Source organism: Cyprinodon tularosa, unplaced genomic scaffold, assembly GCF_016077235.1.
Source record: "Cyprinodon tularosa strain WSP-4 unplaced genomic scaffold, ASM1607723v1 ctg8, whole genome shotgun sequence".
In the NCBI taxonomy this organism is placed as follows: domain Eukaryota; kingdom Metazoa; phylum Chordata; class Actinopteri; order Cyprinodontiformes; family Cyprinodontidae; genus Cyprinodon; species Cyprinodon tularosa.
Genome location: NW_024039562.1, coordinates 2546482 through 2560682, shown reverse-complemented (window position 1 = coordinate 2560682; position 14201 = coordinate 2546482). Strand labels below are relative to the sequence as shown.

Genomic DNA, 14201 nt, shown 5'->3' with positions numbered 1-14201 from the left:
GAATGCAGCATTGAGGTGGTTGTAAAGTAAAGCTTGTTCGTGAGTTTGAAGGAGATTTGCATGTCAGTGGGTGCGGTGCTTTGAGAGCCATTGAAAACAGATTTATCCAGGACATGGGTTACAACTGTTCCAGTGCTTTTCTACAGCTACTACTGAACCAGAGACCAGGAATTGTTTAATGCATGGCATACTACTCTGTGCAAATATTTTGGAGATGCTGATTTGAATATCCAGTCAGACTTAGAACCTGCCCACACTGTCCAAGTTATGTACGCAGCATCACAGCATTAAACCATATAGCTACTAATTGATTTAAAAAAAGAATTAACACTTTCTTGTGTGAGTCAAACATCTCTGAGTCAGGCGAACAGCAGCATTGACATTGCTTTATTGTTAAAGGAATCTATTCTTCCTTAGATCTGCAGAGCAGCACTTTCCCATAAAGGTTGAGCCCAATGTTAAACCCATGAAGAAAAAGATGGGTCAATTACAAAGTCTTAATTCCAATAACTTTTTTATCCATTTTGCATTTTCTTCCTCGTATTGTTTAGTTTTGGAAAAATAACAATAAAAAAAAATATGAGAATGCACGGCTGCAACCACACTTATTCTGCAAAAAACAGGGAAGATATTTAGTCTCTAAATGACCTTACTGACACAAATCACAAATTACTATATATTCATACAGCTTTTTTTTTTTTTTACTTTCACTAAGACATTAAATAACCGATTGTCTCCTATGGTCATGTAAAGTTTGTGTACATTCAGATTAAGACATCTTTGTCAGCTTCCATGGGTGATTTGAGTTTCTAGCCTGTCGGTTCACGAACATGCATCCTTAGAACAAAAACCAGTAATAAATTTAGAAAAGTACGATTTTTTTTTATTACAAAAGCAACAAGAAACAACTGCACATCAAGTGAAGACTTGTATGATAAAAATCTGTAATTTGTTTTTAATTACTATATCTGTTTTCCAGCTTTTGCATTATTCTGTTTGCAGTGCATGGGTTTTCTGCCCTTTGTGATACCTAAATTCATAATAACAAGAACGGCTTTTTTCCCTCTTTGCAGACAAGTCTTGACAAAAAATAAAGAAAAATAAGCCAAGAGAAAATCTGTATGGTTGTGTTTATGAAAAACAAAAATGTTTATCCAGACTGAGTTGGTGCCTATTTTCCTTTTTTCCCCACATTAAAACCTCTTGGCTATGTAAAGAAAAGCTATCACAAAATCAAAGTTTTTTTTTTCTTTGAGAAATCACATTTAATTAAAGAGAAAAATCATGTAAGTCCCCAGATCAAGATCTCTGAATAGTCTGGCACTATTACAGCACCTGAATTTTTCCATCCCTCTGTAAGGCAGCAGCTATTTTTCTTTTTTAATTGAATTTTTTTAAGTGTTACCTCAAGATGCCTTTTTTTCTTATTTATAACTTTATGTGTTTTATTCAGTGATTTAAAAGTTTTTTTTTTTCCATTCTGCAGTACAGCTTAATTGTTTAAAAGGTTTTCTGATATAATATTTAATCTCATGTGTACCTTTGAGCTTTCTTGTTTCATAATAAGTCATGTTTTTCTTTTGGAGTAAAAAGGCGCCTTGTCTCAGCCACGTTTTTATCGGTCTTAGATTATGGTGAACTTTTTTTATAAGAATGCAAGTTCTTCATGTCTTTAAATGTTGGATTCTGTTTACCATGCTTCATTAAGGTTCATCACAAACTGTAGAACCATGACACATCACTGTGACCTGCACTCTAGAGTGGGATGGCCTTCCCTCTCTACGAGAAGGCAGTGTCATTGCAACACTTTTATTTACAAGGCCCTTCTTGGATACTGCCCTCTTACATGTAACAATGATCTGTAATTGTTTTACTTTAAATGTTTTTTTATGTACCTGTCATTTAATTTAATGTATCTGTGTTTCTTATGTAACTTTGCTGCCTCTTGGCCAGGACTCCCTTGAAAATTAGGTTTTTAATCTCAATGGGATTTTTTTCCTGGTTGAATAAAGGTTAAAAAAAATAAAACATTCTGTCAGCCTGTTGTTTGCTTCTGTTACACCTGAAGTTCCTCACCATTCAACAATAAAAATATTTCAACTTTGCTATAGTGACATTTCCAAATTACACATCAATATGTTGGACAGTAAATAAAAAACGGATTTTCTTATTTACATCATGGACATAATGAATTGTAAAGGACAAGTTTCAAAATAAAACAAACACTGTTAATAGCTTCCAGCAGTAGCATCTTGTACTATCTTCATGTTTGAAATTATTAAAATCAGACCGATGGATGGATTTTATTCAAGACTTAATTTTCCATGAATGTTGAATTAAATCCCAAAAGGTCATCGGTTAACTCGTCGCTGCGAGAAGCAAAGTTATAGCAAAGCAATAGCGGAAAAAAAAAAAAAGAATTACATTAGAAATGTTTAAATCAAACTTTTTTTATATCGTTATAGATACTTTTTCTTTTTCGCATCATTTGATAAGTCCCCAGACGTTATGACATCATCGCTGTCTGGCTCGCGCTAGGGGTGGGGGTGTTTGAGGCATGCGGACAGAGAGGGAGGAAGGAGAATAAAAAAAAAAAACAAAAAAAAAAAAACATCATCATCGCTGTTGGTGCGGGGGGTCACGAACTATGACCTTTAACAGGAGAAAAACACAACAATTATTTTTGTAAAACAACCGGGCGCCTTAAAGCGGTGAGCGCCGTCCCTCCTAGGTGAGTGTCCGTCCCGGACTGAAAGGATTAAAGCCCTCTGAGGCAGCAGCGCTGGGTCAGAATAACCCAGCTAATCTCCCGGCTAGCCGCCTAGCTTCCTGTCCGTGAGCAGCTGCGGCTGCTCTGCGTCCGGGGATGAACTGGAACAAAGATGCGCGCAGACTTTCGGGCACAGAAATATTAACTGTTTATTACATGACAGCCCTGTTTGTTTGTTTTTAACCCCTCCACTTCGACCAGTAGATAACAGCAACAGACGCCGTTAGCCATTACTCCAGAGCAGCTGCTTTTATTTGCGCTTAGCTAGCTTACAGCAGCTAAAACCGGATGAACTCGACCCCTTTACCTTTGCCATCCCGCTGACATGAGTGGTTGTAAACTGTCTGTCACTGTTTTATTTATAAAATGTGTTTTTTTCCCATTTTTAAATCTTTCCTTAGAGTATAGATTTTAACTAACTCACGGTCCATTAAGTACATAGTTACATTAAACTAATAATCGTAATTATCTGCAGTTATGTTGGCTAGATGCCAGATTCTCCATTTTGTTCTGTGCTGGTAAATGTTTAAAGTTACTGATGGACACTGTTCAGTCAATTTATAAATAACAAGCCTGTCGCTCTTCCTATTGATCGTGAGCCCATTTATTGTTGGTACTTACATTAGTTATAAAAAAGGAAAAAAGAAAAAACAGTTTAATCTAGAAACTTTAAAGTTTGAAATAGCTGAACTTACTTTTTTTTTATATAACTTAAAATTTGGTTGTGTATTTCAACTCCATCTATGCAACCAAGTAGATGCTTGCATGTTAAAATAATAATTTCATCATTTCAAATGCCTTGTTTTTTTGTTTGTTCAATAAATTTATTGATCCCATCATGTATGTCTTATTAAATATGTCAAGGTAAAAGAGTAGAAAAAGTAATTGGAAGGAGCAAATAAACATATTTTTTCTTATTAAGATGTTCAAATGTATTTTGAGGCTTTTTATTTCGATTTTGAGGATTTATAATTGAAAATTGATGTTCTGATTGTTAAACATAGGCTCTGTGTATGCACCCTGGCGCCCTATCTCTCCCGTTCTTTTCCCTGAAAAGAGATCACTCAGGACAAACTCTTTAAATAACACTTCCTAACTTATATGTATTAAATAACCAGGAGACCACAACAGATTCTGATTGAACTTGTAATCTTACTCAGATCAGAGAAATTGCTTAGAATATATAGAAGGCAGCTGCTCACCTTCGGGCTCACCTCTTAGGAAGTGGCCCCCGATTAACAGTTAAAAAGGCATTTTATACATCTCAATTCTGCCACATCACCTTATTTTACATCATACACGTTAGCAGATTATTAGAAATCCATGGCTCAAGCCTTATCAGAATATTACACTTCATTCTTAGCTGAAGGACATCGCTGTCATTCCATTTCATTTCCAAATCTCTGCCACATAGAGAATGAAGATTATAACTGTATATCCAGACAGAGGAACTGTCTTAATTAGATTAAAACATCAGTTTTGACATGCAACTGACAGCCAATACCAAGGTGTAATAAACTTACACATCTTCAGTGATAATTATCCTAACATAATAATCATAATGATAATTAAATAAGTATGATAAAATCTTCATCTGATGTGTTTTTTAACTCCAGTCGTCAAGGTCCAATGTCATGTACATTTTTTAGAAGCCCTTTACCTCACAGGATTTAGATTATGTAATCAGCAGAGAAGTGCAAGACAACGGACCTCAAGGATGAAAATGGAGGAATCCTGCTTTAGAGTTTTTGTGCAACTGATTTTTTCCAAAGGTATAGAGCTAGTATTGGGCTGCCAAGTAACGGTCACAAAATCAAAGTATAGCAATAAATGACACCAGAACACAATTCAACTTTTATCCTGGGTCACATCCTATGCTGTGGGTACGTCCCCATGCTTAATGAACGATTACTAGGAAGCTTCCTGCTTCCTCTTTCTACCTCCTTCCTTACTTTCAGCACTATTTAAACATTGGTGACCAATAACACACTTCTGCTTTGGCTTAAGTGTCCGTCTAGTATTTAGTAGTATGATTAACAAGATTTTTGAGACTATAAAGTAAGAATGGCCTTTCTTTGGTCTCCATGCTCGCTCTCAGATTCAATATGATTGAAATTAAAAAGTAATTTGGAAGATTTTACTTGCTTATTTTTATTTACTCCCTTCCTCACTTGTTTATTATCAGACACTGTCTTTATAAGTGAGCTAATGGTTTTCCAGATAATCAGAAAACACCTATGTGGTTATGAAATTGTTACCCCAGGGTTTGTGCTTGAAAATGCTTTGGTGTCTTTGATGAAAATAAGAAACGGGCATGTTTAACTGAGCTACATAGTTAACCCTCACTGCTGCCTGTAAGGATTCAGAAGCATTTAGATTAGAAAGCATTGTGGTACTCCTTGTAAGGCAAGCAGAGTGGCGCAGCGGAAGCGTGCTGGGCCCATAACCCAGAGGTCGGTGGACCGAAACCACCCTCTGCTATAATATAAACTGTTGTTTACTGTCAAGCTGTAATGCTAGATTTAGGTCTTCTCAAAAATGAGAAGTGACATTTACAGCAGCTGTTGTATTTTAGTGGAGTTGTGAAGTAGGAGTTAAGGTATTGCATTTGGAATCCAGAGGTTCCGATTTCAAGCGTTTCAGGTGTGATTTTAGACACTAATAATGATCTAAATGTTTTCATCATTTGGATTTCTTCACAAGTACCTCTGGTGTTGGACCTGGTCACTTTAAACTGTAACAATGGTTCAGTTTTGACCTTTTAAGGAGAGCCAATAGGTTATGTTTAGTCTGATTGTTCCAAAACAAGTTTTGAGAATATCAGTCTTTATGAAAGGATAAATCATAGCATGGCTTTATTTTGATTATGCCCTAACCCTTCCATCTCTTTGTCTTCCATTCCTCCAAAGATCTTGCTAATGACTCCACATGATTATGGCGACCAACCTGAATCTGCTCGTTCAGCAGAAAGCAGACTCTGAGCATGAGACAGAGGTCAGTGTGCAGAGAAAATATTTTTTTTTTCCTCGGTAATCTATTCTGCATCACATAATCTAATTATTTTAATGGGGTTCATAAACAAATATGTAACAGCATATATCTGGATTACAGACACCTCCTTAAAACGTGTTTGTGTTTGTTAGCTGATGAAAAGAAAAGAAAAAAAAACATTTTTTGCTTAACTGGGTTAGGGGTCATGCTCTCCATCAGATCCAGTGGTGGGTGAGTCTCCCCAGCGCTTTCAGGTCATCTCTGCTGAGCCTGACACCACACCACAGAGAATACAGGTAATTAAGAGTTAAATAACCTGCAAAACTACATTACTAGAAGTAACACAACTGTATGTTGTTATTACTACTTTATTTCAACCACATCAGTTTATGTTTTTGCCTCTCTTCCCATTTCTGTATCCTTTGACTCGTCAGATTGTAACCGACCAGCAGACGGGTCAGAAGATCCAGATAGTGAGAGCAATGGACCCGTCCAGTGCTCCAAAGCAGCAGTTCATCTTGACCACTGCTGACAGCTTAGGAGCAAGCAAGGTTATCCTGGCTTCACCAGAGACACACAACACAAAGCAGGTCATCTTTACTGCTGCAGACAGTCTAAGGCCAGGAAGGATACAGGTACGTTTCTCTAATCCCCTCACCTTCCAAAGCATTGTCTTTAAGTTTTCATTTTTATTCAGATGTGTCAGTTACTTAATGCAGGTGAAGTTGAAACTATATGTTAAAATGTAATTTTCAGATTGTCACAGATCCTGTTTCAATGGAGCGGTTGTTAGGACAGTCAGGAGATTTGAGCCGATCTCAGCCTGTGGAGTATTGTGTGGTGTGTGGGGACAAAGCTTCAGGTACTCTACTGTCCAGCTGAAGCTTCCACTGAGCCGGTTGTCACATTTTTTCCAGCTGTTAAGCTCCTCTCTGTCAGCAATTTGACTCAGTTTGAAATCTGTGTGCATTAAGGGCGTCACTATGGAGCTGTTAGCTGCGAGGGATGCAAAGGTTTCTTCAAGCGTAGTGTGAGGAAGAATCTAACCTACAGCTGTCGCAGCAAGCAGGACTGTATCATCAACAAACACCACCGCAACCGCTGCCAGTTCTGCCGGCTCAGAAAATGCCTTAAGATGGGGATGAAAACTGATTGTGAGTCTACATCCTTAATAACTGTTTGAGTTACAGACTCATCAAGTTGGGGTGGATAATTGTAAGAGTACTAGTGGTGGAGCCTTTTAGCCACAGACTATCCTTGACAATTGTAATGCATGTTTGCAATGGCCTATAACGCCGATTATTCTTATGGTCCTTAAAACAGAGTGTAACAAGTAAATACATATTTTCTTACCTACAAGTGAAGAACTAGTTCTCCAAGATTATGAAAAAAAAACCCACATCAAAACAATTAAAAAATAAACATAACAAAACTTTTCCAATGGTATTTCATTGTTTCTTTAATTGGCAACATTTCAATCAGAAAATGTGGAAAATTTAAAGAATGTTCACTGTGGACCAATTTATAATTTTCTGGCAGTTCTTGAAATCCTCTCTTTAGCACTCGTCTTTGTGACACTTCAGACCTTTTTTCGAACGATGGTGCTTAATAGCTCCACATCACACCATATTTCATTTTATTTAACTTTCAAGTACCTCTACCAAAGTACCACTTAGTACTGCAGAACTACAAACAATTTGATACTTGACCATCTTGAAATGTCCTGCATTTGACTGACCTGCTGTAAGACGTACTGTGAAATGTACCTTTAGTTATTATTTATATATTTATTTAATTACAATTTATTAAGTCAATTTCTTTTTGACCATGAGTATTATTCCCAAATAACAGTACTAACAGTCTGCTTGTTCAGCTGTACAGAGTGAGAGGAAACCCATCGACATTGTGCCCAGAGAAAGACACGCCAACTGTGCTGCTTCCACCCAGAAGATCTACATCCGCAAGGATCTTAATAGCCCACTTATCGCCACACCAACCTTTATCTCTGACACAGATACAGATGGTTCAAGGTCAGTAGGAAATATATAAATGCTGTGAGAAAGAATTTGGCAAATTAGAGCTTTCTTCTTCTGTTTTGTTTTTGGACATGTTTGGCCAATATAACCTGAGTACAAATAGCTTAAATTGTGAATTTGTTTTTTAAGAAAAGTAAAACAAATCCTAATCCACAAGACTGTGCGTGAAAAGTCATTTTCCTGGTTGTTACATTATGAACTTAGAGATTATCTTAATTTTCAAAGCCAGTCCTGATTACTGACTGACTTAGATAAAAAAGAAATGTCTTGAATAGAGAATATCTTTGAGCTTCAAGCAATGATGTATGGAGAAAATATTCTGTCGACTGAAGGAAAAAAAGTGAGAAGAAGGTGTGCGTTGCGGCACAAGACTACCAGGTTTTCAGAAAAATTACAAGAACTTAAACATTTTGGTGGCAGTATGATGGCTTGGGCCTAATGTTTCTCCTTCAGAATCTGCGCAGCTTGTTGTAATTGCTGAGACCATAGATTTAAGTAGAACATCCTTACTATCGTATAAATTGCTCTGTTCAGGTTTTGTTTGGCTGTTAAGTTTTTCTTTCTGATGATTTTGAAAAAAAAAAAAAAAAAAAAAGGCGGAAGACATCTTTATGTGGGCAGATACCTTTTCACAGCACTGTAATTCAAATAGTTTTCATTTGAGTCGCTCTAACAATGTTCTGTCTTTTTGTGAATATCCAGCCTGCTGGACCAGGGGATGCTGGTTAATATCCAGCAGCCGGTTATTCAAGCTGATGGAACGTTGCTGCTGGCGACAGACTCCAAGGTACATCTGATCAATGGGATTCACCTTTTTCTGCTCCTCTCTAACTACTACTCCTTTTAGCATGGCTCCTTATTACAGAGTTTAACTCTATTATCAATATACTTGGTTGAAGTTGATCATAATGTAGAAGTTATTTAAAACAAGTTTGTTTGTTTGTTCTAGATGGATTCTGGGCAGGGAGACCTGGGGACTTTAGCCAATGTAGTGACATCACTCGCCAGCCTGAGTGACTCACTAAGAGAAAACCTGAACAATGGTGATACCTCAGACAGCCAGCAGGAGGGGCAGTCTGCAACAGAGATAACACGGTCAGCTAGTCACACTTGAGGTGTTTTGACTAGAAATTAATCTTTGTTTCTTCAGAAAATCACTCTTATTTATTTATTTATTTCAGATCATTTTGTATTTTAAAAATCTGTAGATCTGTTTCTGTTTTAAATCTGTTGCTGTATTTTATTCCCAGATTTAGTCTTAAGATGCGTGTCTGTATTTGCTTCAACAGTGCCTTTGACACTCTGGCCAAAGTATTCAACCCACCTGATGCAGGGGTGGAAGAGAACCCGTCTGAAAAGCCGCAGTGTGTCAGTGGAACCACCATCCAACTGATTGGACGGGACCAGGAGACACCCATCATTGAGGTGGAGGGACCGCTGCTCACAGACAGCCATGTTAGTTTTAAGGTGGGTAGAGTGAGCCGCTGCTAAAGCTACTGAAAGGAAAATAGGACATATGCAAATGTTCTTAAATGGCTACTTTCATGGTTATGGAAACCGGAAAGCATTCAGATAACCGAGATTTGAATTTGTAAAAATCAGCCTTTTAATGGTTAATACTTTCAGTTACAGGCACAAAAAAAAGAGTTTTTGTTTTTAATGTCCCTAGTTGTAATGCTCCTCTTTATCTTTGCCTGTTTCAGCTGACCATGCCCAGCCCCATGCCAGAGTATTTGAATGTACACTACATCTGTGAGTCGGCGTCCAGACTTCTCTTCCTCTCCATGCACTGGGCGCGCTCCATCCCTGCCTTCTTAGCTCTTGGGTTCGTAAAATGAAATTGGCTATCACTGCCACCCTCTGTCTGTTTGTAGTTGGCCTCACATCTTTATGTATTTCTCAGTCAGGAGGCAAACACCAGCTTGGTACGTGCTTGCTGGAACGAGCTGTTCATTTTGGGCCTTGCTCAATGCACTCACGTGATGAACCTATCAACCATCCTTGCAGCCATCATTAACCATCTCCAAAGCAGCGTCCAGGACGGTATGGACCAAAGACCCCGTCATCATCTCACAGTAGGACACAAACATAAAAACAGGAGTGAAGAAATTTAATTTTGCTATTAGATTGTAGGTGTTGTTGCCTACAGTAGAATCAAATGCACTGCATGTCTCTTTCTTTATGTAGCATGGTGTACCTCACTGTCTATAACTGTGATTTCCACTTTGGCTTTTGCTATGTGTTCAGTTTCTTCTGGGACTGGAGTACTCCTGACCTAAGCGTTATTTTAGTTAGAATACATATTTGAATGTACACTAAATGCTCTCAGATTGTATTGAAAATCTAAACGGCTTTTTCTTGACTCAAATCTGCATAATTATTCACACACAGATAAACCTGTTCAGAAATTATTTACCAACACTCTATAATGTTACAAGTCACCTTAATAATAAGCTGCTCCAATTGATTCCATATCCACAGATTTATAAAACCCTACACCTAGACACGTAGAACCCCTCTTCAGAAATTTGTGAACACATCTTTTTTTTTTTTTGGAAACGCAGAGAATCTGGACAAGGTACTCTGATTGGATATCAGCTATGCAATTAGTCCAGTTGTGAAAGCACCCCTCTACTGAATGCTCTACAGTGAAGCAATAGCTGTATTATAATAAATGGAAGCAATTGGGAATGACAGCAAATCAAGCACAAGCCGCCAGTACAGGGCAGTGAATATTGAGATGCTTTTTACACAGAGGTCAAAAACTTTCTACAGTCACTCTATAAACAAACCTAATCGTGAAAAAATGTCACAAACGCACTCTAAATGGAGGATAGGATAGTTGCCTATCAAGCAGATACAGATAAGAGAAGAGTCTGATGACTGGGACCTTATCGCATAATGCCATTTGTTGATATTTAAACACAAGCCAACTCTTTGAGAAGTACAATGCTTTTCAGGAATTTCCTTAAAAACATAAAAATATATTTATATTTTAATGATTAAAAAAAAAAATCATCAAAGTTTGAGAAATGCAGTTGCAAACCTTGATGACCTTGATGAAAAAAAGGTTCTTTAAATAAGCATAATGCCTTGAAGAAATTGGCAGCTATGAATAAATGCTGTAAACTGAGATTATTTTCAACTGTGAAAGAACTGTTGTATAGTATAGTTGAGTATATATATACTATATAGTATATAGTTGAGTTCCATTTAGGGATGCACGATATTGGGATTTTGGCCGATATCCGATATGCCGATATTTTAAAACTCATGTAGCCGATAACCGATACCGATGTTAAAGCTGGACAAAAATAAGTAGTCATTGAAAATAGCAGTTTTGTTATCCATTTCGGACACTTTGAAAAATAATATACTCAAATATATTTTCATATGCTGATATCAAATTGATTTTTTTAAAACGCGGTATCGATCTATTTTACTTTCAAAATCTCGTGAAATTTCATCATTCTGTTACAAACTCTCGTGATATTTTGCAAATACTTGTGAGATTTTGTTAGTAAAATAGATCGATACCGCGTCAATATATCAACATGTAAAAATATGGCAAAATTTCGTGGATTCTCGGGGGATTTCGTAGCATAACGATGACATATAGCAATATTTCATTAGTAAAAGAGATTGATATGGTGTTTTTAAATGGCAATATATCAGCATATGAAGATATTGTGATATTTTAATGTATCAATATTTTTTCCCTCTTCTTTAGAAGTTTTTAAGTCTGTAAAAAAGAAGTTTTTGAGGAAGAAGTAGTAGTATTTTTTATTTTTTTTTTAGACTTTAGAAACTCAGAAGCTGATCAAATATCGGGTTAAATATTGGTGGGGTGGCCGATGTCCGATATTCAGTTTTAAGGCCGATACAGGCCGATACCGATAGGGGGCCGATTTTATCGTGCATCTCTAGTTCCATCAATTAAAAAAATTCAATAAATGAACACAACATCAATCTGAATTAGATCTTTTAACCACCCCTTGCCTTTATGATAACCAATTCTTCTATGCACAGTTGTCTACTTTCTGAATTAAATGACTGGTAGGTTGTTCCAAACATCTTTGAGAACTAGCTGCAGATCTGCTTTGGATGCAGGCTTCTTTCCCTCTGCATCTTCAGAGAATACCAGACACACTTGATGTTGAGGTTAGGGCTCCGTCAGGATCTTGCCATCACTTCTAAATCTGGTTCTCATTTCCACTATAGATAATCATTAATAAATGTGTCCATATGCTTGGGTGGTTGTTTGCTGCATACTCATTTGCTTCCTTGATAGTATTGAGTGGATAGGTGTTTGTATTTCCTAGCATTGAAGATACTGTTTACTGTTTATAATGATATCGCACATTTCTGTGTGACGTCATGGTCTTTTATTGCCATAGTTTGTGTGACCCGGCATGTGAAACAGTCCTCCATAACTTCACTTTGGTGGGGGAGTTTGGCTGTTCCTCATGCAGGTTTAACAGTCTACACAGCCGTCTTTGTTAGAGATTGTATTTCAGTCTACAGCTCACACGGATTATTGGTTGATCACCTGACTGCAATAGTCAAGGAGGAGAGCCAACATAATATATTTCTGCAGCCAAAGTATTGGTTGTCATGGGGAAGCATTTTAGATGGCTCACTACTTAAGGAAGCTCTCTTACTAAAGTGACCAATAACCAGCTAACAGTTTCCTCTTTTGCATTTAACCCTAATTACATCAATCACAGGCCTATTTTGTTGTAGAAATCACTCTGGTGTTTTACATTTTTGTGAAAACAGGGGCTTCCAGAATCCTGTTATATTAAACCAAACAATAAAGCAACAGCACCCTGCAGAACTCAATGACTAACATTGGTTAATGGAATGTGCTGAAATGTTTGTGTTTTCTTTCTTTTCAGAAAAATTCTCTGGGGAGAGGGTGAAGCAGGTGATGGAGCACATCTGGAAGTTCCAGGAGTTCTGTAACAGCATGACACGGCTGGAGACTGACAGCTATGAGTATGCCTACCTAAAGGCTATAGTGTTGTTTAGTCCTGGTAAGGAACCCCTTTTTTCCCCCTGAAACTTGTTCTAGATTGTCTGTCAGCAAACAGCAAAAAAACAAAATAAACAAGTTTCTTTCATATGGATTCCAGAAGTATTTTGTTTGTTTCTTTCTTTCTTTGTTTGTGTCAGACCACCCAGGTGTAGATAGCAGTGGCCAAGTTGAGAAGTTCCAAGAAAAAGCTCTCATGGAGCTACAAGACTATGTGCAAAAAACATATCCTGAAGACACATACAGGTAAGGAAATGATGTACCGTACTTACTGAAATCATCATTAATGTTCTCATATAGAAAAAATAGTGAGTCAGCTGTAGAGAAAAGATAGAGGATTAAAGATTAATCTTCAGCCACACAATGAGTGAACAGACGGTTGAACTATTTAGTGTTAAATAACTAAAAATAAAATGCCAGGAAATATAACTTAACTTAAAAATGCTTCAACTTATTCCCTCAGATTAACACGTATCCTGACCCGTCTGCCTGCCCTCCGTCTCATGAACTCAAGTATCACAGAAGAGCTCTTCTTCACTGGCTTGATAGGCAACGTCTCTATTGACAGCATCATTCCCTACATCCTCAAGATGGAGACGGCGGAGTATAGCAGCCAGGAATTAGACTCCCCAGATTGAAAACACTCCAAGGTCTCAAAAATGGGCTAAGTTTGAAAGTCTTATTTTCAGGTATTTTTTCTCTAGATGGCTGTAGTTGAACTACAAATCCTTGTTTTCTAGCTTTATTAAGGGAACGCCTGCTGGATTTAGCGTAACGTGGCATTGGAAAACACGGATGATGGGGAATGTTTTCTGCATTAGATTCTGTGAGTTCCTGTTAACCACAAGGAAAAAAAAAACTTTCAGCTGTAACTGCTTCACTATTATTTATGCCTAGACGGTATTTAACACCTCAGCCCCATTATTTAAAAATTTGACCATTTAAATAATTGTTTAAAATTTAAATAAGCCTTAAATTCTTTAATGTTGATGAAATACATGTTAACTGTGTGGTACTACCCTTTAATCCAAAAATGTTATACAAAAAAAAAAAAACTTGGCTTGAAATCTAGATTTATAATAACATCTGAAACTACAGAGAATGTTTAGATCCCATCAGATGGTATTTCATTCTACTGCGAGCACTGTTCTGATTAGCAACGGAGATGTTTAAGGCTTTGTTTACACCGCAGCAAAACGCGACCCAAATCTGATCTTTTTGCACAATATACGACTCTTATCAAATTTTTCACAGCCGTATGAACAGCCCAATTTTTTTATTGCTTTCATTCTTTGTTAATAATGCTTTCACAATACTGTTGGCTCCCATTTCTCAATAGTTTAATGGAAACATAGACACACCAGCATAC

General features: G+C 37.2%; 1 protein-coding gene across 3 annotated transcripts; it reads left to right on the top strand.

The window, feature by feature from the left end:
- The first annotated feature begins 2604 nt into the window (after nt 1-2604).
- On the top strand, nt 2605-13866 carry nr2c2 (nuclear receptor subfamily 2, group C, member 2). Of its 3 annotated transcripts, none has more exons than XM_038271543.1 (15): nt 2605-2731; nt 5680-5764; nt 5962-6057; nt 6196-6396; nt 6518-6623; nt 6736-6915; nt 7635-7791; nt 8500-8584; nt 8747-8892; nt 9087-9264; nt 9501-9622; nt 9701-9840; nt 12696-12833; nt 12973-13078; nt 13296-13866. In XM_038271543.1, exons 2-15 carry the CDS (start codon nt 5699-5701, stop codon nt 13468-13470), a joined length of 1896 nt encoding a protein of 631 aa, XP_038127471.1. In that variant the 5' UTR covers nt 2605-2731; nt 5680-5698; the 3' UTR covers nt 13471-13866. The 3 variants fall into 3 exon arrangements, 2 of the variants coding, with proteins under 2 accessions (XP_038127471.1, XP_038127472.1); XM_038271544.1 differs by having other exon boundaries at nt 2609-2731; nt 5981-6057; XR_005279493.1 differs by lacking the exon at nt 13296-13866 and having other exon boundaries at nt 9701-9872; nt 12973-13049.
- The last annotated feature ends 335 nt before the right edge of the window (nt 13867-14201 follow it).

Excerpts from the sequence above, each read along its gene's own strand:
- nr2c2 (XM_038271543.1), top strand. The coding sequence starts at position 5,699 with ATGATTATGGCGACCAACCTGAATCTGCTCGTTCAGCAGAAAGCAGAC. Across the intron at positions 6,397-6,517 it reads TAAGGCCAGGAAGGATACAG|ATTGTCACAGATCCTGTTTC; the intron begins GTACGTTTCTCT and ends TGTAATTTTCAG. Across the intron at positions 13,079-13,295 it reads TATCCTGAAGACACATACAG|ATTAACACGTATCCTGACCC; the intron begins GTAAGGAAATGA and ends TTATTCCCTCAG.